Below are 25083 nucleotides of genomic sequence, written 5' to 3'. Positions count from 1 at the left end.
AAAAAAAAAGGTTGCTGTTAGTGATATTTACTATAAACAAGTGATAGTTATAAACTCACATATTTGTCATTTTATTATAAATATATTTATTTGTTTAGTTAAAATAGTCTAACTACTAGTAAAACCAAATCTTCCTCTAAAATTAACAGCCCTAACCATGCAAATCTAACTTCAAATATATAAGAAAACAATTTTCTTTTCAATTTGAACAATAAGTATGTAGTAATTAATTAGTTACATAACTACTCACTCCGTTCAGAATTGTTTGTCATGTTGCGCTTATCAAAAGTCAATTTAAATAATTTTCAAATGTAAATTAGATCACATTAATTTAATATTTTAAACAAAAAAATACATATTCTAAAACTATTTAAAAAGTACTATAAATTATAATTTTTTGCATATTAATATAATGATAAAATATATCTTAAAATGTTAGTCAAAGTTTTTATAGTTTGACTCTAAAAATAGAAAACATGACAAATAATACCGATTGGGAGAGTAATAAATTAAAATGTCACGGTGACTTAATATAAGATAGTAGATACATTTGGAAATTATTATGGTTTTTTTATTTAGAAAGAAATGATACAGATAGTGAAATGATATAACAATATATCTTTGAAAGGAATTAAAAAGACGTTAAAATCACTCTCTTGGTTTTTCATTTCAAATCAGAGCGATAAAAACCTAATTTAAGTATATCTTTGAAAGGAATTAAAAAGACGTTAAAATCACTCTCTTGGTTTTTCATTTCAAATCAGAGCGATAAAAACCTAATTTAAGTATATCACGATAGTAAGATAATTCTATCACGTGCAATATCTTATTATATATTTAAATCGTATGTAAAGAATTTAATTTGTCACTCAATGAAAATTATACATCAGAAAAAATATTATACTTAATGAAATATAAAAATACATCACAATTCTTTCTCACTCAAATATAATTTAATGATTGTTCAAATACGCAATCACTAAAATTTATTGATTATAATTGCAGTTGAAGCCTTTTAAATTAAAGTCCAATCGAATTTAATGCACTTTTACTTAGGTGGTTAATTCAGTGTATAAAAGTTGAAGTTTCAATAAGTTTTCTTGCAAAAACAATACTAATAAAACAAGTGGGGCAATGAAATAATAATATAGTTTATATACATATATAAATATAATATTTGCACGACTATCTCATTTTTGTTGAGAATTAAATCTTTATTAAAACTAAAAATATTACTTCTTTTCCAAACTCATTTTCTATGTTTTTTTTTTGTTTTTTTTGGTTTAAGGGTTTCTTAGGAAAAATTATGTTTACAACCCTTAAAATATTGCAAAATCTAAGTTAATTCTTGTGATATCTAATTAAATATATTTTAGTTGTCAGTTAATGAAAATAGTAATATAATTACTTTATCTCCCATCTTGTGATGAATCGTTACAAACTCAAAGAATTAAATTATTAAATCATATAATTATCCATGTTTTTTTTTGTTTCCCACCTAATATTCAGAGTCTATATTGGAGTCCCGATTAAATACATGTCGTGTATTGCAAAGTTCATTTAGAGGTGATGCTTCCAACAAGATTTTCTCCATATCCAGACTCGAAATCGAAATCTTTAATTAAAAGTGAAGCAGTTCCACCACGCACCATAATCCGTATTGGTTAATTATCCATATATTATGTTAATTGTTAAATCTCTATGCTTAATCCATTTTTGAAGGTATAACATATTCCCATTCAACTAATTTTAAAACGAATAGAAAGGAAAATAAAAGATAGAAAAGAGTAAGCAAAATGGAAGACTCCACCAAGTACCACATCATAGAGCTTTTTTTTAAAAAAAATTTATTTCATATCGAGTGTCTAGTATACACAATAGAGTTCGATTAATTTGAATTTATACCGTATATAAAGCTTTAATGGGAGAAAACAATCCACCACTTCAAACTAGATTTCATATATGTGAAACTCCAATTCAAAACCTCTAAATAGGGAAAGGGTACCCCTCAACTTTCTATTTAGAGCTGATATACCCTTATTATGAATCGATTCACACATACCCTTATCGTTATGAAAAAGGTATATATAAACCATTTATATAACGACAAGAATAGATATGAAACCACTTTTATAAAAAAAAAATATATATTAACTATAAATAACAAAATTGAAGGGTGTATTAAGACGTTTTTCTTATTAAAAAATAATAATTTTTCAATGGTAAGCATCATCGAGTTTTAATGCCAAATGTGACAATGAGAAAATATATAACTTCAGAATTTAATGAGGAATGGTCCAATGGTTAGACAAAATAACGTAAAAACAGGTTGTCTTCAGTTGTCATATTTATTATATTTCAAAAAATGTATTTAATATGACAGACAATCTATAACTCTGACAAGTCTAACAAATATACCACACAGTACACTTGAAAACAAATTTTTGATAAATGATAATAAATAAACTTATGAGTACATATAGAGAGTTATATACAATAAAATATTGTGGTATAATGGATAAATATTTCTCAAGTTTTCAATTATAATTTTTATGTTTGAGTCCTAAGTTAATGAGTTATCGATTTTTCTGGGCGAATTCGGATATTGAATGAAAAATAAAAGGAAAAAAATCGAGAATTTTAAATTTTAAAATTTACGAAAGATGTTCCTGTTAAAGTTTGAGATTAATTAAGCATGTTGATATCTAATCCTGACCTTAGTCGATTTAAGAGGGAACAAATAAATCAAAACCTTGCTTCAATTTAAGTTACAATTATTCTTTTCCACTTACCTTGAATAAATTTTATATAATGCATGTTTTGCTCTATATGATTAGAGTCTCTTGGATTTTGTATTTTTTCCCTCAATTTTTAGTATATGTAATTGGACTCATATTGAGAATTTCATATTTTCAATTAAAAAAAAATGTATAGCATAGTGTTAATAGTTAATACATTTCATTCTCTTTTTCAAATTACAAAAATCTCCTAAATTTTAAGGATTTAAGAGATATTGCGTCCCGATTACATTATTTTTGTTGATATAAGATATATCTATCTCGATACATCATGTCCCGATATATTACCTTTGTTGATATATACAAGACATATCTATCTCGATATAACCCATCTTGATATATCGCGTAAGAGTGATGTATCCAAAAATAGGAGAGAATAGAGATTTTTATAATTTTTTCAAGTGATAAATCTTTTTACAAAATACAGTAAAATAAGTTGTATATATAGATAATTTTTTCATCAAGATATTACTTAGTAACTTTCAATAGTGGAAGAATTTCAAGTAACTAAAGAAAATGTTTTGAAAAAAATAAAAATACTCATATTAATTATTGCGTTTATAATCATCAAAATTCAACTCGTAACGAAACTATGAGAGAGTAGTGGACAACTTAATTACTTAGAATGGTTTAAAATTGAGATTTCTCACCACTATAATTAGATTAAATATAAGACTATAGCTTAAATAACACCTTTTATGTGGTATAAGTTATATCAATTTTAGCTAACGCCTAAACCAAATATAGAATGCAATTAATTCGAAACTAAAAAAGAGTAGTTGATAACTTAAATACTTAGGATGGTTTAAATTTGGGATTTCCCACTACTATAATTAGATTAAAATCAGGATTATAATTTAAATAACACGTTTAGTATGGTATGATACGTTATATCGATTTTAGCTAATACCTAACTAAATATATAACATAATATTAATTCAAAATATAAATTGGGATAATCCACCTAATCCCGTGACCATAACAACCCCTAAATGCACACGCATTATCAAATTACAGTTATAAAAATAACTCTAGTGATATAGTAAATTTATTATTTTATAAATTATTTCTTAAGAATTGTGCTAATCAAATATAAACAAATAAAAATGGACTAATGGAGTATTTATTAAGATTTCAAGGGATTTTTATATAGAAATTTATATTCTACCATGAAAAATATTAGATTCAAATAAATTCAATGCCGCAACACATATCTATTATATAAAATTGAACGACACGTATTTTTCCATTATCCAGAAAGAATTTACTTCTCCTTCCAAAATTAACAATCACTTTAGCTTAAAAAAAGAAAAACATTCCCAAATAATTATCACTCCAAAAATTCAAGACAAAAGTAGACATTAATTTCCAACTATATATAACCTTAACATCAAAAACAGAGAAAATAATCATTCTACTTATGTTTAAAGGAATAACTTGGTAAATTAAAGTACCTTATATTTATATTTTTTTTAAGTGGACGTTCAAAAAACCCTAAATCGTTCCGGGCAGAGCTAGTAGCCAGCGTGTGGATCCGATCTAATCTAGTAGATTTTGCTCAAACGGTTTAATTTATTTGTGCGAATAAATTCATTAAATATAAACAAACATTAAATTTAATTAGAATTAAGTTATTATCGCTTAAAATCTTCAAAAAAAACCTAAATCGTTCCCGAGCGGAGCTAGTAGCCAACATATGGATCCGATCGAATCTAGTAGTTTTTGCTCAATTGATTTAATTTATTTGTGTGAATAAATTCATTAAATATAAATAAACATTAAATTTGATCAAAATCCAGTTATTATCGCTTAAAATCTTAAAAAAACCCTAAATCTTTCCGGAGCGGAGCTAGTAGCTAGCGTATGGATCCGATCGAATCTAGTAGTTTTTGCTCAAACGGTTTAATTTATTTATTTATGTTAATAAATTCACTGAATATAAATAAATATTAAATTTAATTAAAATTCAATTATTATCGCTTAATATAAAATCGTGATTATAAAATTTAGAACCTATAAAGTTTGAAAACCTAACTTGGTGTTAGTTTGTTATTTTTGGTTGTGAGTGGAGGGAAATGTTAAAGGTACCTTACCTTTTTTTTCCCAACTGTTTTAACTACTTTTGTGTATTCCAACAAAAGTCTTTTAGACTATTTGAAAAAAAAAATGCAAGTAATATTTTGTAACCAAAGTCTTAACTTAGATTTTCCCAACACTTTATCTGCCTCTGAAAATGTCACTTTCTCATGCATGTTTTTAGATAGAGATTTGTAAAGATTGGTTGGGAGTAGAGAGGAAAAAAGTACTAACACTAAACATATCAAATTAATGCAAAAGTTTTCAAGCCTACAAAAGTTGTTGGAATATTGACACATCTAACATTAACCACCTCATATATCATTTTCCCCTATACTTTTCTTGTTGTAATCATATATCCTTAGATATCTCCTCAAAAAAAAAAATTAAAAAAATTTGTAGTTGTGGCTTAGTTAACTATGTCAACAAGAGGTGAAAATGGAGCTAGCAAAAATGAAGAGGATCTTGTGTTGGCAGCTTTGCAGAGATCCCCTACTTATATACGAGCACGAACATCGATCTTTCGAGGCATTGGTGGAGAGGTTGCTTTAGTTGATGTTGGAAAAATGAAAGGTGAAGAACAAATGGAAGTTTTGGATGTGTTGATTAATGCTATTAGTGAAGATACAGAGTTGTTCTTCAAAAGAGTTAAGGAAAGATTTGAGAAGTAAGTTAGTTTCATTTTGAAACATAAGGTTTATAAGTTGTATTTGTGCATTTTGTGCTTAGTAGTTGTATAGTGTAGAAGAGTTCAAGCCATTCGGAAACAACCTTTCGACCTCCACGAGATAGTGGTAAGGTCTGCGTATACTCTACCCTCCCCAGACCGAACTTACTGGAATTTCACTAGGTATGTTGTTGTTGTCGAAGAGTTCATGCCATTAGTGTATTTTAACCTATTGTTGCTGGTTAACTGCCTTATTTTCCGGTTTACTTAACCCTTTAATATGGACATTTACCGATAGTTATCTTTAAGGTGATCTGATAGTGTAGAACTCCTTTACATTGTCAGTGTATAGAAGTTAAACTCGAAAGAAAAGGACCATTTGTAAACCTGATTTCAGTTTTCATGTTGCTTATGTTGATGGTTAACATTATGTGTATATCCTGTATGAAAGGCAAGAAATTACCTTTTCGAAAAATTGATTCTTGATGGTAATCAGGCCTCATTTAGGAGTGAGTTTCAGATAGTATAAACTTGGAAACATCTAAACGTGATTACATCGAGCTATAAGCGACATAATGGTGTTTAGATATGAGTTCCATTAGGACAACAAGAAGCTGAAAGAGCTGCGTGAAGTGTTAAGAGTCTTAAACCTCTTACATACATATGATCTTCAGCATTATTCATTGTATTGGTTAATATTGAACGTATCGAACTAATCTAACTTTCAGGGTGGATTTGGAATTCCCAAAAGTTAAGGTTTGCTTTCATCATCTTAAAGTTGATGCAATGGTCCACGTAGGAAGCAGAGCATTGCCTACTATTCCCAACTTTATATTCAACATGACTGAGGTAAACCTGCACCTCTCATGTGCTTGCTAAATTACGATTTCGTAGTGCCTAGAGTCTGACAAAGTTTCTGTTGTAAAAAAATTAACAGAGTTCCTTGAGACAGTTGAGGATTTTCCCAAGTCGGAGAAAGAAATTATCTATCCTAAACAACATAAGTGGTTTTCTACGGCCATCAAGGTACGATTTGAGATCCAATGAAGTGTGTCTCGTGTCCACGAGTTATATTTGGAATCTCCTGAGGTGGTTTTGTCTTTCAGGTTGACGCTGCTTTTGGGTCCGCCTAGCTCTGGAAAAACAACATTGCTTTTGGCACTTGCTGGCCGTCTTGATAAGAATTTGATGGTACAAACCTTTACTTGTTCCATCACAATGCTTATCAGTATATACTGGAAATGAAATGATTTTTAACGACTTTTTGCACTATAATAGATATATACCTGTAATTACTTATAACTGAACTAATACACTATCAGTGCATATAACTTAACGACATAAAAGCTTCAAATGCACTAGTAATGAATTGGTTTTAAGTGGTAGTATAACATGCATCATTCTATAACGACTGATTTCCCATACTGGAACCTGAAAACAAGTGTACATGCTATTCGTCCTTTGATATCAAGATGGCATTGTAGCTACCTTTTGTTTCGAAAAGATTGTTTTTGTCCCTCATTAATGCAGTTAACTTACTATGAAGATATCAGGAAGAGTTACTTACAATGGACATGATCTGACGGAGTTTGTTCCTCAAAGGACGGCTGCATATGTCAGCCAGAGGGATTCACACATCGCAGAAATGACAGTTAGAGAGACACTTGAGTTTTCTGGACGTTGCCAGGGTGTCGGTTTTAAGCATGGTATTTTCTAAACCTGCTACTATCAGCGATGCACTTTACGGTACTTTTTCTAGTTGAATTTGATATAAAACCATCAAAATTTGGGCAGATTTGCTTATGGAACTTCTAAGAAGAGAGACGAATGCTGGAATAATTCCTGATCAAGATATTGATATTTTTATTAAGGTATGGCGTCTGCGTAAAGTTTGTTTTCTAGGTTACATGTGTAGAGAAAACACTTCATAACACTTCATTAATCTTATGTTGATGTAATTGTTTTCTATCAGGCAGTAGCATTGGGAGAACAGACAAGTATAGTTGTAGATTACATTCTAAAGGTATGTTAGCAGTGAGGCTTTATTAAATTCATTGTTTTTCTACATTCACTCCACATGCTGCATATGGACCTGTAATTTTCTGTATGTTAGTTTTACATGTCGAAATGCTACTAACTACTATGAACCTTATATTTCTTTACGGAATGCACAACTCTTCACCGGACATGCTCAATGTGAAAGATACATAAAAGTTGATTATAAGAAAGAGTTATGGTCCAACTTCTTGAAATCATCGTTGTTTTATCTTCTGTACTATGCTTCAATAATCAATAGCATCATGTTATGGATATAAGACATTAGCGTTATAGACTTCATTGTGCTTTGCGGACTACTTTCTGGGCATTTCTTTTACATCCTTCTGAAATATCTGCAAAGATTTTAGGATTGGATATTTGTGCGGATACATTAGTAGGAGATGAAATGCTGAAAGGGATTTCAGGGGGACAGAAGAAGCGGCTCACTACTGGTACTTGCCTTCATTTCTGCTAGCTGATATCTGCTTGTTTAAAATTATTGAAAGAAGTCATTGCTTGGATTATTGAAGTTGTGAGAAATGTATGCAGGTGAGTTACTAATGGGTGCACCAAGGGTACTCTTAATGGATGAAATCTCAACGGGGCTAGATAGTTCAACTACCTTTCAAATCATCAAGTACTTAAAGTACACGACTTGCGCATTTGATGGGACTACCCTGGTTTCTTTATTGCAACCTGACCCTGAAACTTACTCTCTCTTTGATGATATAATTCTTTTAAGTGAGGGCCAAATCATTTATCAAGGTCCTCGCGAAACTGCGCTTGAGTTCTTTAAATTTATGGGTTTCAAATGCCCCTCCAGGAAAAATGTTGCTGATTTTCTTCAAGAGGTAATTTTCTGAGTTCAAGCATTTGACTGATGCTTTATTGATGGTGCTCTAATTTGGTTTGTCATCTTGTTATCTATCTCTGCACAGTTAACATCTGAAAAAGATCAAGGGCAGTATTGGTTTCTCAATAGTCAGTACAGCTATGTATCAGCAACAAAGTTTGCTGAGGGGTTTCAATCCTTTCATGTTGGTAATGCATTGGCACAAGAACTAGCTATTCCATTTGACAAACGTGACGGTCATCCAGCAGCTCTGTCCTCTAGTACTTATGGTGTGAAAAAGTCTGAGCTTCTTAAGATCAGTTTTGACTGGCAGTTGCTATTATTAAAGCGAAACTCTGCTGTGCTCGTTTTCAAAGTCACACAGGTCATATCTCTTAACAGTTTCTTTGCAAAAGAAAATCTCAATACACGTTGCTTCTTTAGATCCCTTTTAGAGTTATACTGTTAGTTGTTGAGATGGACATATTATTTTCCATTTTGCAGCTCTTTCTGATTATCTTGATAATGATGAGTGTGTTCTTCCGTTCGACAATGCATCATGATACACTTGAAGATGGAGCTGTTTACCTTGGTGCTCTCTACTTTGCAATTCTTATGGTTCTTTTCAATGGTTTCTTGGAGGTGCCCATGCTGATAGCCAAACTTCCCGTTCTTTACAAGCAGAGAGATTTACATTTCTACCCATGTTGGATATATACTCTTCCGTCTTGGCTTTTGAGTATACCCACCTCACTTTTAGAGTCCATTATTTGGGTTGCAGCTACATACTATGTGGTTGGCTTTGATCCTCAAATAACCAGGTATCTTTTTAACTTTTTTGACAATTGGTTCTATTCGTTTCATCTTGTTTTGTATTCTGTATTAGTTTTTCACCATGTAAGACAACTCAATTTGTGTAATAACTTCAGGTGCTTCCGTCAGTTTCTGTTGTACTTCTCATTGCATCAGATGTCAATAGGACTTTTCCGTGTGATGGCATCACTAGGCAGAAATATGATAGTTGCTAATACCTTTGGATCTTTTGCAATGTTGGTTGTCATGGCTCTCGGAGGATTTGTTATCTCAAGAGGTAATTTACACTCTCAATTTGGCTCATCAATGAATTAGTTACTTCACCCTGAGAGAAAATGGTTTTTATTCAATTAGTTTGTAGTTGAACTTTTCATATCGTTACAGATAGCATCCCAAGTTGGTGGATTTGGGGTTACTGGTTTTCCCCTTTGATGTATGCCCAGAATTCAGCTTCAGTGAATGAGTTCCGTGGCCATTCTTGGGATAAGGTAATTCGGTATTCTGGTGTCTCTTTCATATCAAATTACAGTCCAAGACTTGCTAATAATCTACACTTTAATACATCCAAAAATAGCGGATCACCAACATAGCAACGAAAAATTCAGGTGGAGTTAGTCAAACTCAATGTCTATTCATGAAAATGAGATATATATTAGCATGTTTTCTTCCTTTTTTACGAATTTCTATCTTCCGAGGAAAAACAAACTGTTCTCTTCACATGGTGTTGAAGGCCTTCAATCTTGTGTAATTCTTTTAACACTAAGAAATGACTACTATAAAGTGTTGATGCTTCAGATAAAAATATGTTTAGACTACTGTTTATTAATGCTGCTCATTTGTTAATCAGTACTACTGTTGGATATAGATTTACCTTTTCACTTTAAACTGGCAGAGATTTAGGGACAACATATCTCTGGGTCAGATGTTATTGAAGGTTCGTAGCTTATTTCCAGAGAACTATTGGTATTGGATCGGTGTTGGTGCATTGATTGGGTATATAATAGTGTTCAACGTCCTCTTCACGATATTTCTGACTTACCTCAACCGTAAGTTTCTTCTTCGAAATCTTATATACAATCCTCTTAAATATCCAATTCTGGTCCTACAAGTCTTTATTGTGACGCGTTTAGAGAGGAAGTCTAGCTGTAACAAAGATTTGAGCAGAAGAAAAATGTTTGGATGCTCTAGTATTACTGGTTAACATGACTTGCTCTTAATGCCTATTGTTCTAGTTTCTTTTCATACCTATTGTTCTAATAAAAGGAAACAAGATGCAAGTTCTTTGGGAACTTATCATGTTTTGGCAACTTTCTGCAGCATTAGGGAGCCAGCAAGCAGTTGTTTCAAAGAAAAACACCCAAAACAAGGACAAGGAACATGAGAGTGAAGATAACATTGTTCCATTTGGAGAGTTTTTGAACCATTCACACTCATTCACTGGTTTGTTAAAGAATTTTCACTTTTGAAGTTTACTTTTCTTTGCAATGAGTAGATATTCATGATTCCCGGTCTGTTGGCAGGAAGAGAGATCAAGAAACGAAGAGGCATGGTTCTTCCGTTCGAGCCTCTTTCTATGTGTTTTAAGGAGATCAGTTACTACGTTGACGTTCCCATGGTAAACGAACAGCAGTTCACTTACAGTAAGCAATGAATGTAATATATTCCAAAGCAAATTCCTTATCAGTATACGAAATTATTTCTTCAGGAGCTTAAGCTACAGGGGCTAGTAGGAGATAAACTGCAGTTACTAGTCAATGTTACTGGCGCATTTAGGCCGGGCGTGCTTACTGCATTAGTTGGTGTCAGTGGTGCTGGTAAAACTACTCTGATGGATGTTTTAGCTGGAAGGAAAACTGGTGGTCATATAACAGGCAATATCTATATTTCTGGACACCCGAAGAAGCAGGAAACTTTTGCAAGAGTATCCGGATATTGTGAGCAGAATGATGTTCATTCCCCTTGCTTAACTATCCATGAGTCACTACTGTTTTCTGCTTGGCTCCGGCTATCTTCTCAGGTTGACGTGAAAACACAAAAGGTAATCTTATAGTTCTTTGAACTTATGACAACGCCAGAATCTGTACATACAGAACCTGAGGAAGGACCATTCTTTTGCAGGCTTTTGTTGAAGAGGTTATGGAGCTAGTAGAACTAACTTCATTACGTGGAGCTTTAGTTGGCCTACCCGGAGTAGATGGATTGTCAACAGAGCAAAGGAAAAGGTTGACGATTGCGGTTGAGCTTGTAGCCAATCCTTCAATAGTTTTTATGGATGAACCTACTTCAGGACTAGATGCCCGGTCTGCAGCCATTGTAATGAGAACAGTGAGAAACATTGTCGACACTGGAAGAACAATCGTCTGCACCATCCATCAGCCTAGTATAGATATCTTCGAATCATTTGACGAGGTTTTCATCTTAAATCTTGCTCCACGTCAAATCTCAAATTAAACACTGCACTTACAGTTTTAGTAGTTACATATAGCTATTACCATAGTTTTTATTACAATCAAGACATGATTTTACATGGTATATTTGCAGCTTTTGCTCATGAAAAGAGGTGGACAGCTCATTTATGCTGGTTCACTAGGGAACAGATCATGCAAGCTTATTCAGTATTTTGAGGTAATCCTTTAATTGATAAATTCAGAGCTTTCTATGTCTTAAAACTGCATAATAAATAATCCACTTGTAATTTTCCTAGGAAATTCAAGGAGTTCACAGAATTAGGTCTGGACAGAACCCTGCTGCTTGGGTTCTTGAAGTTACTTCTTCAGCAGAAGAAAATCGCCTCGGTGTAGATTTTGCTGACATTTATCGAAAATCAACTTTGTTCCAGTATTTCTCTATCTCTCCCTGTGTGTGTGTGATGAAGAAATTATCTGATTTGTGCTTTCTATAACTAACAATGTTTCTGTCATTTCAGGCAAAATGAGGAAATGGTTGAAAGTTTAAGCAAACCACAAGAAGGTTCAGCTGAGCTATATTTCTCAAGCAAGTACTCTCAGTCCTTTTTCGGACAATTTCTTGCATGTCTATGGAAGCAAAACCTGTCCTACTGGCGAAATCCACAGTATACTGCTGTGCGCTTCTTCTACACGGTCATAATCTCATTGATGTTTGGAAGTATATGCTGGAAGTTTGGTTCTAAGAGGTTTCTTTCTTGAAACTTTGCCTTCACCATTCAAAACAATATAAATCCATTCACTCATTTTGATCTAATGACACATTTGGCACAAGACTTGAAGTTATTCAAATGATTCCTCATAATCAGAAAACTAAATGGTGTCATACTAAAAGTTTCTCCTCAATACAAGTTAGTAACTGTTTTCACTTAATCTGCTAACCTTTTTCCCACAGGAGTACTCAGCAGGACATATTAAATGCTATGGGATCCATGTATGCCGCTGTTCTTTTCATTGGAATCACGAACGCTTCCTCTGTCCAACCTGTAGTATTTATTGAGAGGTTCGTCTCATATCGTGAAAGAGCAGCCGGGATGTACTCAGCTCTACCCTTTGCATTTGCACAGGCATGACACCTTTATATTATTCGTGTGCTTTTCTATAGGACTCGATGTAAGACTTAGTCCACGAATGATGCATTTGCCTGTCTAAATTGGATAACCGTACTGTCTTTGCAGGTCACAATTGAGTTTCCATATGTTTTCATTCAAACACTGATCTATAGTGCCATATTCTACTTCATGGCATCTTTCGAGTGGAACGTCTGGAAGTTTGTTTGGTACATATACTTCATGTACTTCACACTTCTATACTTCACGCTCTTCGGTATGATGACAACTTCAGTCTCTCCAAACCATAACATTGCTGCAATTCTTGCTGCACCATTCTACATGATGTGGAATTTGTTCAGCGGATTCATGATTTCTCGAATGGTAATGCTCTAACAGGCTCTCTAGTCTCTACCATCATGACACAAATGTTTGTTCACTAACTTTGTTGTTCTGATTTCAGAGAATTCCTATTTATTGGAGATGGTATTATTGGGCTAATCCAGTAGCATGGAGTTTATATGGACTTTTAACATCACAATATGGAGAAGTAAATGAACATCTTACGCTCGCTGATGGTGTTCATACAGTATCAATAAAAAGGTTCATTAAAGAACAATTTGGATATAGGCAAGAATTCTTAGGCACTGCTGGTGTTGCAGTTATTGGTTTCTGTATAATCTTTGCAGTAACCTTTGCTTTTGCAATCAAATTCTTCAATTTCCAGAGAAGATAAAGATTATAAGAGGCATGTGCTGTTAACACTAAGGTAATATACACATGCAAATTCTTGTTTCATCAATAGAGTTTGTGCTCCTAAGAATAGTGTCCACTCAATACCTTAAACGAAAAAATAGCCAGCAGAGGTATACTGTATGTATAATCAGTGTATAAACTATGTATATCGACTAAAAAGTTTAATCGTTGAATCCGACTGTCTATTTGTGTAAAAATCCCTTGTCGTTTACCTTCATCAGGTGATGTTTCATTCTCCTCCACATACTCCCTCCGTCCCAGTTTAACGGATTCTCACAGTAATGCCGGACAAATTTACTGTTTACTTTTTATACGTGGATTATACACATATATTATAGGTGGATTAATAGACATTTGTAATTAGCCATATTATTTAAATTCTGAATTTGCTATTAGCTGAAGGACATCAATTTTGCAATAATCAATTTAACAAAAGAGCTAACACACATTTAATTTCTTTTGCAGGGTTCTGCATTAGTTTTGACTCATTGATCAGGTTATATAAAGAGAATAAGGATGCAACTATATATATATACACTACAATACATATATTTCTCATGAATTTCTGTGACAATTCATTTTATATATGGATCAAATTCTGTATCACATATATGAATGTGTATATAATAATAATTTTTAATCAAAAAAAAAAAATATAGAAGAAGATAAGATTCCATCTTATTTTTTCACCTCTTCTGCTTCTCACTGAAAATGAATTTGGTACAAATGTTGAACAAACATTCAATTCCGGTTTAGGATTCTTTACTGTGAGTCTGTATACAATTGTTGCCATCTTCTTATTAAACTCGCGTATGAAAATATTGTCATTAATGATGGCCAAAAATTACATATAACAAAGTTGTTTTGGTGTTGATAAACTATAAGCATATATAATAGTAACAGTGTCAATGTTGTATAGTCAATCTATCTAAAAAAAGTTGAGTTTTCGTCTTCAGAATCTGCATCAGTGTTCTATAACCAAATGACGAATGTGTGGCTGTGTCCTGAATGCTCTCTTTTGGTTAGGCCTTTGTAAACTGGACATGTAACCATGTTGCCTCTTCCTCTTCTTTGGAGGCAGGACACTGTCAGCTGATTTCAGAAAAGAGTGATTCAATAGCAGCCCTGCACTCCAACGCGATTTTGGATTCTTGATCAGACAATATCTCAAGAAATCTTTTGCCTCTGTAGACAGTTTGTGATTCTCCAAATTTGGTTCCTCGTACTTAATTCTGTCCCATACATCATCAAACTTTGGATCAGAATTGGATGATTCCCATAGTGGTGTTCCAGTGATCAACTCGTAAACAGTACATCCAAGTGCCCAAATATCAGCTTCTGGACCATACTCCTGCTTAAGTAGAGATTCAGGTGCCATGTACCTTTGAGTACCTCTCATCCCCTGTTTCTGCGTCCAGCTCTGTTCCAAAGTTAACGAAAGCCCGAAATCAGCAATCTTTGCCACCTCCTCCGTATCATCAGTAGAAGTAAGAAGGATGTTGTGTGGCTTTATATCGCAATGAATGATCCCTTTTCGATGAATGAAGCTTAGCCCTAAAAGAACATTCTTGGTGTGTTTTTGTACTTGTAACTCAGGCAACCCTAGTTGATCATTATTGAGAAGACGATCCGCAAGACTCCCCGCAGAGGCATACTCTAAGAGCAAGTTGTAAAGAAGTATATCATCTTCTTGAGTGACTTTAACTCCGAAAGATCGAATCACATGAGGAGAGTCTTGACACATTCTCAAAAACTCAGTTTCATCTTCAAGAGACTGAGAATGGCTCAACCTACAAGACTTGACAGCAATAAGTGATGGGATGAGAGGAGAATTATGAGTCGTAGAAGCTAATGAAACAAAACCAAATCCCCCCTGCCCTAAGGTTCTACCCCTCTTCCACATAATCTCAGATTCTTGATTTTCCGCCATTGAAGAACAATTTCAGACTCTGTTTTTTTTTCTTTTCTTGTTGGAATAGTGTGACCGTGTTTTTGTGAGTGTAAATATATAGGACATTAGTTTCCTAAATTTTTTTTTGTTTTCCTATTAATAGTGATACTAGCACAAATTATATTCAATATTTCCTTATTTATTTTTACTTTTAATATATGGAAATTTATTTACAGCTCAATAAAATTCAAATAGTTACCATAAAATAAAAGCAGTTAAATTAGTTGTGATTTATTAAAAGGGTTGATAACTTGAATGATAAGTCATTCACTAGATTTGAATAACGAATCATTCATTTATATAACACAATTCTCATTTTACAATTTCAAAATATATCCTTAAGACAATTCTTATTTTACAATCTTTATTATTTAATATTAAATTAATTTTTTTATGATACTTTTTCGGTCTAATTTATATTATTCAATATCCTTTCTTAACCACTTTATTTGTTACTTCTTTTATTTATTAGTCTTTTCTTACGTACATCGCATGTATTTATCAGCTCAGGTGGTCAAGATAATTGGTCATTGCTTCGTATTGGATTGTATATATTTTTGTAAAAGTATATCAATATTATTTATAAATAAATAATAAGTAAGAAAATTATATATATAAGAATAGAGTAAATTAAATGCTTTTTGTGAAAGGGGTTGGTCATTGAATTGTGACATGTTTGCCAACGTTAAGATAACTCGATATAGTATGAACCTAAGTGTATCTTCCCAAAAACTTTCATATAAACGATATTCATGGTTTATATTTCTTTGTGGAGGACGCATATTAGGGTAGATAATTTCTTCTCCTTCCGTTTTGTCATTATTTGTGGTTGCTTGTACTTTTGACTATCATATTATTTTGTTGTAGTTATTGTTTTGCTACTATACGATATATATATATATATATATATATCTATTACCTTTTTCCTAGACTATTTTGGACGATTTTTACTAAGATGAGAGTTTATCGAAAATAATCTATTTACTTTTAAGATAAATATTATAGGTCTGCATACCCATTCCTCGAACCCCTGTTTTTTGAGATTACATTGGGGTAAAACTTATCCGCACCGGGTGTTTACACCAAGCCATTGCAATACATGATTTAATGAAGTAAAGCACATGTAAATTAATTATGACCAAGTAAAATAAACTATTATGGCATACATGTATTGACTTGGTGTAAACACTGAGAATAAGTTTTTTCTATTACATTGGGTATATTATTATATAATCCTTTATTTCTCTTTAACCTCGCGATGTAAAATCAACCATGTGAAACCTTTATTTTATCTTACTTGATTGAAGTATATTAGTGAGAACAATCTCTAAAATCATGCATGAAACAAAGCAGCTAAATAACAAATTAACTTGGGAGCCCCATGTACTAATGATAATTAAATTAGGCTAATTATATTCTATTACAAATTAAAGTTCAACATGCAAGAAGGAGAAATAGGAAAAATAAACACTACTTCAATTTAGCAGATACAAGATTTTCCTAAGTTTTTTTGTTTTCCCTTTCATACTAATAGTAGGAGAAACTATATTAAACTTCTCCTTATTTTCTTCTTTAATTATAATAGGACATAAATTCAACATTACTTTCACTTTTACCCTTTTAGTTATTCTCACACTGTTTATAGGAAATAAATTCATTATACATAAAGTACAAATGTAAGTGTATAATTCATTGTAATATTTTTTTTTTGTTAAATGATTCATTATAAAATAAATTCAATAATTTAATGATTCATTGTTTCTTAATAATCAAATATTATTCATTGTATTTTTACTAAAAACATTCAATGTAGGATGGTGAGAGAATATACTATATAAGTAACACATAAAATTTTTTGAATCATATAAAAAAATTACTTTTCATTTAAAAGGTGTGACAAAATCAACAATGATAGATCAAATACGTAAATCATTATGTGAGTAGAAAAGAGACTATTCCACGTGTACTCAAAAAGATTTGCAGCCGTGACAACATCAAAAATTTTGAAGGTAATAAGAAAAGTTAGAGATGAGCTTCAATGTAGATTTAAATTTCTCATATATGAGTATTAGCCTGTGACATCTTTTTGTTGGACACAAATTCTGGTACTTCAACATCATTCATACTATAGGTTATTCAGATAAAGATACATGATTTAAGGGCAATGAGAGCAGAGTGATTAGTAAAAGCCAATGAAACAAAACCAAATCTTATTTTTCCTAATATTCTAACTCTCTTCCACATCTTCTTTTTTCTCCATAATACTAAATTTTCAGACTTTGTTTTTCTTTGACTCATTTCTCAACTTGTTTTTCTGATTGGAGTTTATATAGGAAAATTTGTTTGCTGATTTTCATAGTGCTAGTAGCAGAAATTATATTAATGTTTTTCTTATTTAGCTTTTAATAAATGGAAATTATATAAATGTCTAATGTTTTTTCTATATATATCTCCGTCCATTTTTAGTTGTCATGTTGCACTTTTTGAAAAAAATCAATTTGACTAATTTTCAAAGTTAAACTAAATTACATTAGTCAAAGTTTTTATCGTTTGACTCTTAAAAAGGAAACCATGACAACTAAAATGAACGGAGGGAGTATCCTAAAACATGAATTTCCTAACTTGAATGTTATAAATAATTTTAATACTTTCTAACTTGAATGTTAAATATTATACTTACCTATATTATATTAAAAACAAATACCTTTTCACATTGAAAAGTAATTACTTTTCTGACGGGTTATGACTTTTTTATGGGTTATATAACTTTTTCAAAGAATTGACTTTTTTGATGAGCTATAAGAATATTTCCTACCAACACTCAACATTCTATATATTTAAAGAGTAAAATAGAGAATGAGCACACCAACACATCTCTATATTAATCTTTATTCTCTATTTATAAAGGGACGAATAGTAGTTCTCCAAATATTCACCTCTCTATTTCACTTTTTTATTATTTTGTAATGAACACATTATATATTTTACATATAATGATATTAATTAAATATTTAATATTTGTAATTTTTTTTAACTATAATATAATAATTTAAGAAAAATATTATTTAATATATAATATTTTCATCTTGAATTGATGATTTTTTAAAAAAAATATCACTAACATAATTTGAAAATCTATTATTTGGACAATTGTTAACTAAACATAAGAAAATTAAGGACAAGAATGCTCATTGTTAGATTTGTATGCATTAGTAGAGTATTTGTAGAAGCAATATCATAATCTTGAAAGTTGAGTATTTATGTAATTATATTTCATTAATGATTTTTTTTAATTGTCCATTAATTTATATATTATATAATATTTGCTTGCAATTTATGTTATTTAAAAATTTAGATAAAATGTAATTTTATATTAAATAAAGATTTTAAAAAAATAGAATATTATGTCACATGAAATTTATATATATATGAAATGAGAAAATAAGAATGGAATAGAAATAAAAATATAATATTGAAAAGAGAAAAAAAATTATTTTATTTCTCAAAGTGGAGAGAAAAATTTAATCTAATCCAGTAATAATAACAATAATAATATATTTAATATCAAATTTAAATGATGATAAGTTTGTTTTATTTCTCATAATTAGAGAACATTTTTATTCTTTAAAATAGGACGTGTATTGATTAATTCGGTTCAATATTACATATTAGTGATTCAATTTATTATTTTTTGATTTGTAAACTCGCTAATTCGATAGTTAAATGAATAAAATATTTTTACTATCGATTTTATAGCTGATCGATTTTTTATTATTAACAGATTCATTTTTTATTCAACCGATAATAAATTACTTATATAATCACGATATTCATAAAAATAAGGTAATATTAGTTTGCGTCGAGAAGAGAAGATGACGTAATAGAAAGGGAGAAAGACTAGTTTGTGTTGCCTGTGACCTAAGGTAATGCTAACATTTGGGAACTAGGCCTAACAAAATCATTGTTATATACTAAGGAGTGACATAATAATTTTGATATAATTTTACTGGCTCATCGATTTAACAATTAATTAGTGAGTTTATATGTAATTATTTCAATCTATAAAGAGAATTGGTATGATGTACCAGATATATGTATAGGGAGAGAGACGAGTGAGATAAGAGAGAGGCTTTCGAGATAGCAGGGAGGCGAACGAGATAGCCTATGTATATCAAATAAATGTGAATCACAGTAGATACTAGATATATATATTTGGGATATAGCATACATAAACACACACACACATACAGACGAGCGGGATAGTTAGATACATGCGAGTCCACTTAAATATAGAATATCTAAAACAAATTACACCTAATTTTGATCACATGTATCGAAAATACATGTGTCTGGACGAGCTTTGATACATGTATCTGAAGTTCAAAATCTGATAAAATTCAAAATATTACAAACTAGCATCAATCTAACTATTAACTTATAATTAGTAGGATTTCTATAAATTGCCCTTAACCAACATCATAAAATCGAAAGCCAAATTGACAACCCGAAATAATTACAAATCTGTATAGAAATCGTTACCATATCAATAAATCAATAATATTTTTTTTCGATTCAGTTTATCCATTAATTTGGTTTTTGCACAACCCTATTTAACACTTTGTTTGGATGATCGTTACATATTGTTTCATAATGTATCATTTTGTATAGTATTGTGTTGTATAGTATCGTATTGCATTATTTTAATGAATACAATGTCCGGATAGATTGTATCGTTTTCTGTCGTTACATAATGTCATATGTCCATAATTTGAATGACAAACCTATAAAAAAAATAAGGTATGAGATAGAATTATTATGGAAATGTAGAATAAAAGATGAAATGTGATCATTTGGAGTACTAAATGAACACAAAATTAGAGAAAAAAAAATATTAAGATAATAATGTGATCACACCAAATGAATTGTTACATTAAATGAATCTTTTGATTACCTAACTGAATTTAAGCAATACGATGTAATAAAATATAATTCAAGTAAAATTATGATATTTAAACTAAGGGAAAAGGGTCAAAAATAACCCTCAACTTTATTTTATTGGTTGATTATACTTTTACCGTTAAAATGAAGTTATTTTTACCCTCGTAGTTACTAATCTCACCATTATGCCCCTTAATTGGGTAGAAAGTCCCAAATTAACTTAAATTACCCAATTTGATTAAAATAACTTTTTCAATCATAACCCGACCCGCTAAATGAATTCATACTAAATTAGAACTTCCAAACCTATGGCCAACCCCTTTAATCTGATGACCAAAAATTTTTAACCCATTCTCAAAATGATATTTTTTAGTGCTAAAGAATTTCCAGATCCCCTCGTATAATTTATTTTTGTAGATAATCTCATTATAGATGGTCATCGTTGAGGTGAAAAATTTTGGTGGGTCGAGGTCATCTTCTTCTCATCATCTTCCAGTTTCGATTTGGATTCACCAGTTAGCTCTGTACCGCTGAGCATTTCTCCACCGATGAATTTGTGTTCAAAAAAATTCACAGCCCTCCACAAGTCACCGGAACTACTTGTTGTTTGTACTGCTCCTCTACCTCAATATCCTTCTCTTTCGTCTTCACCGCTCGAAAATTTGTATCGATACTGGTCATTATCGGAAATCTGATGCACCATCTCTGCCCAGTGCATCATCCCTGGAGAGATTTTCAAGAAGAAGTATTGCTTCATCACCCAAAATTTTCGATGTTTGGGATCAAAATGTTGATTCTCCGATGAGAATCAATAATTACATACAACATATGCATCAGTTGCAGTTCCACCACCACCACTACCGCCTCTATTGATTAGCATTCTGGCTTGCGTGATGCGTATAGTTTCCACAACCACCACTCCACCACCAATTAAAAAAATTGAGATGGTCCAAAAACTCCAACACCACCAATTTCAAAGTCTCCACTTCTTAAAACTCTGTCAACAATGGTGTCTCCTAAAAATCAAGTCCATTTAAGAAGGAATGTAGGATAATATAAAGGAAGTTTTTTGGGTCATGAGATTAGAGGGGTTGGGTATGGGTATAAAATGAGAATGAGTCATATAAAATAATTCGGGTAATGTTAGTCAATTTGGAGTTTTCATTCAATTAAGGCACATAAATGGTGAGTTATGACGCGATAAAAATAACTTTATTTTAACGATAAAATATAATCAACCAATAAAACTTTATTTTAACGATAAAAATATAGTCAATCAATAAAATAAAGTTGAGGGATATCTTTGACTTCTCCCGTAAAACTAACAATACAAGAAGAGTTTTGTACAATTTATGGGCATAAACCCCCTAAAAACCTCAATCCGCCATTATCACTCTGTGGAGCAAATGCAATGAAAACTCTAAACTCAGCCCACATCCGCCGCTCCATTATCTCTCTAACCTCTCTTCTCTCACATCTCACTACCAAAAACCCTACTTTTAAGCTCTTCTCAACTCAATCATGGCTGAAATCAACGCGAGGAAAACCCCTAATGAAATTGCCTAAGCTGAATTACCCGCCCAAACAACCAACACCCCTCTTTTCACCCCCTCCTTCAACCCACCAACCCGAAACCCCTAATTACTGCCCAACTGATTTCACCACCCTATCTGAGATTCTACGTGACCCCACCATCCCACCTGGCCCTGTTCTTGAAAATGCCTTGGGTAGAGCTGGGATCGAAGTAAATGAGTGTATGTTTCTTCAACTTTTTAACCATTTTGATTCTTCTCCTAAGCCTTTGTTTACTCTTTATCTATGGGCTGAGAAGAGAGAGTGGTTTAAGTTCTCTTTGCCCGTGTTTAATGCTGTGGTTAATGCCCTTGGCAAGGAAAGGGAATTTGATTCTGCTTGGAATTTGATACTTGATAGACTCAATTCTACTGAAAGACCCAATCTTGATACATTTGCCATAATGATTAGACGATATTCAAGGGCAGGTACTGCTTGTTTTTTTCCAGAATGAATACCTTTAATCGATTTTTGTTACTATCTATTGTTTGTTGTACTTCGACTTCCGTGTTATTTTATTGTAGTCACTGTTCTGTCTTGGACTATTAACGGTCTATCGGAAACAACTTTTTGAGGTAGGGGATAAGGTCACTCTATCCTCCCTAGACGCCACTATCCATTTAGCTCTATTCATGTTAATCCATCTCAACGAATTCAGTATTCAAGGGATTTATATAGTTCAACTAGTTAGGAAAGCCGCCTCCTTTATCTATTGTTGATACCAGCTACATTTGTTTCATTTATGACCAAGAAATGCCCAACGGTTGTGGCGTACCGCCCTGCCCCTCAACCCTTCTCCACTTAATTACCATGTTTTGTCTTGGGCAAACCCATGACGTGTGTGTAACCCACACATCATGGTTTGCATCTTACCACTAGACCAAGTTCATGGGGGCAAGACCTCTTCTACGGTTAAACTGAACCATTCGATAAGACCAGCTATGTCATTCTTGCAATAGATGAAGTTATAGAGTTTTTGAACTTTATTTTATCCGTAGCGAGTAGTTTGCTCTAGTTCATTACGTTCTCATGTCAGTAAGCTGAAAACTTCAGAACCTTATATTAGATTTGATAATACAATCTACAAGCGCTGTGTTAGAACTGGATTCGGAGTTGTTGTTTTTGTACATTATGCTAAATGTTGGTCTATTTTTAGGTTGAATTTCTACAATTAATTAGTTATTGGTTATTCAAAGATGTCTAATGTGTTGTATTTTGCTTGTTAGAAATGAATATTTGGAATTCCTATCAGGATCACCCGTAAAAGGCATTAATTTGTTCTATAATGTGATTACATCCTAATATCGACATGGTAATTTGTTTCTGTTATAAGGTAAAAACAAGAGGGGAACTGTCTTATTTAAACATGTCTTTTACTGAATTCAGTACTTAGGCAAAAAATTTACCTTTTTCTTTTCTTTTGTTCCCTCCATTTATATTCAATCCATGAAAGTTCTAATTATCTGAAGAGTACATGTAATCCATGTTTTTTCTTTTTTTTTTGCAGGTATGCTCTTACCAGCCATTCGAACATATGAATTTTCTACTAATTTAGAGACACATGGTTTGGGCTTGGAAGACAACTTATTTGAGATACTATTAGATTCTTTATGCAAAGAGGGGCATATTAGGGAAGCTTCAGATTATTTTTATAGGCGAAAAGGACAAGACTTAAATTGGTCACCATCTATTCGGGTCTATAATATATTGCTAAATGGATGGTTTCGATCAAGAAAGCTGAAGAAAGCTGAGCGGTTGTGGACTGAGATGAAAAAGGAGGGCATAAAACCTAGCGTTGTAACTTATGGTACCCTTGTTGAAGGATTGTGCCGGATGCGTAGAGTTGAGATGGCAATTGAACTAATTGATGAAATGAAAGAGGAAGGAATTCATCCCAATGTTGTTGTCTACAATCCAGTAATTGATGCTTTAGGAGAAGCAGGACGGTTCAAGGAAGCATCAGGAATGATGGAGAGACTGTTAGTGTTGGAATCTGGTCCAACTCTATCAACTTACAATTCGTTGGTGAAGGGCTTTTGCAAGGCAGGAGATATTGCTGGGGCAAGTAAGATTCTTAAGATGATGATAGATAGAGGTTTTATGCCAACACCAACAACTTATAATTACTTCTTTCGGTACTTCTCCAAGTTTGGGAAGATTGAAGAAGGCTTAAACCTCTATACCAAGTTAATTGAATCTGGATACGTAGCAGATCGACTAACATACCATTTGCTGGTTAAGATGCTATGTGAGCAGGATAGATTGGATCTGGCATTGCAAATCATCCAAGAAATGAGGACAAAGGGTTTTGATTTGGACTTGGCTACAAGTACCATGCTTATACATCTGTTCTGCAAGATGCATCAATTTGATGAAGCTGTCGAGTGGTTTCATGACATGATTCGGAGAGGAGTAGTTCCTCAGTATCTCACATATCAGAGACTCTGTAATGATCTCGCAAAACAAGGCATGAATGATAATGCAGAGAAACTTAGAAACATGATGGTATCTACACCCTACTCTGAGAAGTTGCCCAACACATATATTAGAGATGGAGACACATCGCATTCGAGGAGAAAATCCATCATTGCAAAAGCTGAAGAGATGTCAAATATACTACAGACGTGTAGAAGTCCAAGACAGCTAATCAAACGTAGAACTCCGCCTGAAAATGCAGTGCTGAGTGCAAACCAGCTTATAGAAAATATTAGTGAACGAGTGAAATAGGTTTAATCTATATGATGTTGTATGATCATTCTGTAACAGATTTAAAAGTTTTGTTCGTGTACATAAATCCAGCACAAAGCTCAGTTGTGCTTTTGTATCAATAAAAGAATTGATTTCTGTAGGTTTTATAAAGTTCAGAAAGCAATGAATATATGTTGGATTTTGTATCACTAGGTTTGTGCCATTCTCAGATAGTCCCTCCAATACTCTCCCTTCCTTTTTAGTACTCATGCTTGCCTTTTTTTAAAGTCGACCAACAAAAACTTTTATCAACATTTTATAATATATTTTTTCATCGTATTAATATGCAAAAAAATTACAATTTATAATACTTTTCATAGTTTTTAATAACTAAAATTTAAGTTTTGAAGTATCAAATTAACATAATCTAATTTCACTTTG

At 32.1% G+C, this 25083-nt stretch overlaps 3 protein-coding genes across 5 annotated transcripts; 2 read left to right on the top strand and 1 right to left on the bottom strand.

Moving 5' to 3' along the window:
- The first annotated feature begins 5169 nt into the window (after positions 1–5169).
- LOC107023286 (ABC transporter G family member 32-like) lies at positions 5170–14099 on the top strand. 3 transcript variants are annotated; one of them, XM_015223928.2, is made up of 25 exons: positions 5170–5541; positions 6270–6390; positions 6479–6567; positions 6648–6732; positions 7088–7247; positions 7336–7412; positions 7514–7564; positions 7940–8030; positions 8128–8429; positions 8517–8795; positions 8915–9231; positions 9340–9500; positions 9608–9711; positions 10116–10269; positions 10541–10663; positions 10744–10838; positions 10929–11261; positions 11342–11632; positions 11765–11848; positions 11928–12061; positions 12150–12377; positions 12584–12755; positions 12867–13121; positions 13201–13506; positions 13959–14099. In XM_015223928.2, the coding sequence occupies exons 1-24, from the start codon at positions 5294–5296 to the stop codon at positions 13471–13473; spliced, it is 4227 nt and encodes a 1408-aa protein (XP_015079414.1). In that variant the 5' UTR covers positions 5170–5293; the 3' UTR covers positions 13474–13506; positions 13959–14099. The 3 variants fall into 3 exon arrangements, with proteins under 3 accessions (XP_015079414.1, XP_027773529.1, XP_027773530.1); XM_027917728.1 differs by lacking the exon at positions 5170–5541 and adding an exon at positions 5601–5724; XM_027917729.1 differs by lacking the exons at positions 5170–5541; positions 6270–6390; positions 6479–6567 and having other exon boundaries at positions 6658–6732; positions 7095–7247.
- A 147-nt stretch (positions 14100–14246) lies between these two features.
- On the bottom strand, positions 14247–15581 carry LOC107023287 (mitogen-activated protein kinase kinase kinase 17-like). Its single transcript, XM_015223931.2, has one exon. The coding sequence runs from the start codon at positions 15421–15423 to the stop codon at positions 14458–14460; it is 966 nt and encodes a 321-aa protein (XP_015079417.1). The 5' UTR covers positions 15424–15581; the 3' UTR covers positions 14247–14457.
- Positions 15582–21712: 6131 nt separating this feature from the next.
- On the top strand, positions 21713–24810 carry LOC107021594 (pentatricopeptide repeat-containing protein At5g11310, mitochondrial). Its single transcript, XM_015222287.2, has 2 exons — positions 21713–22382; positions 23462–24810. Exons 1-2 carry the CDS (start codon positions 21794–21796, stop codon positions 24679–24681), a joined length of 1809 nt encoding a protein of 602 aa, XP_015077773.1. The 5' UTR covers positions 21713–21793; the 3' UTR covers positions 24682–24810.
- The last annotated feature ends 273 nt before the right edge of the window (positions 24811–25083 follow it).

Source organism: Solanum pennellii, chromosome 6 (genome assembly GCF_001406875.1).
Source record: "Solanum pennellii chromosome 6, SPENNV200".
NCBI classification, from domain to species: Eukaryota; Viridiplantae; Streptophyta; class Magnoliopsida; order Solanales; family Solanaceae; genus Solanum; species Solanum pennellii.
The sequence above is the reverse complement of the archived record's forward strand: the minus strand, read 5'-3'. Positions and strand labels throughout refer to the sequence as shown.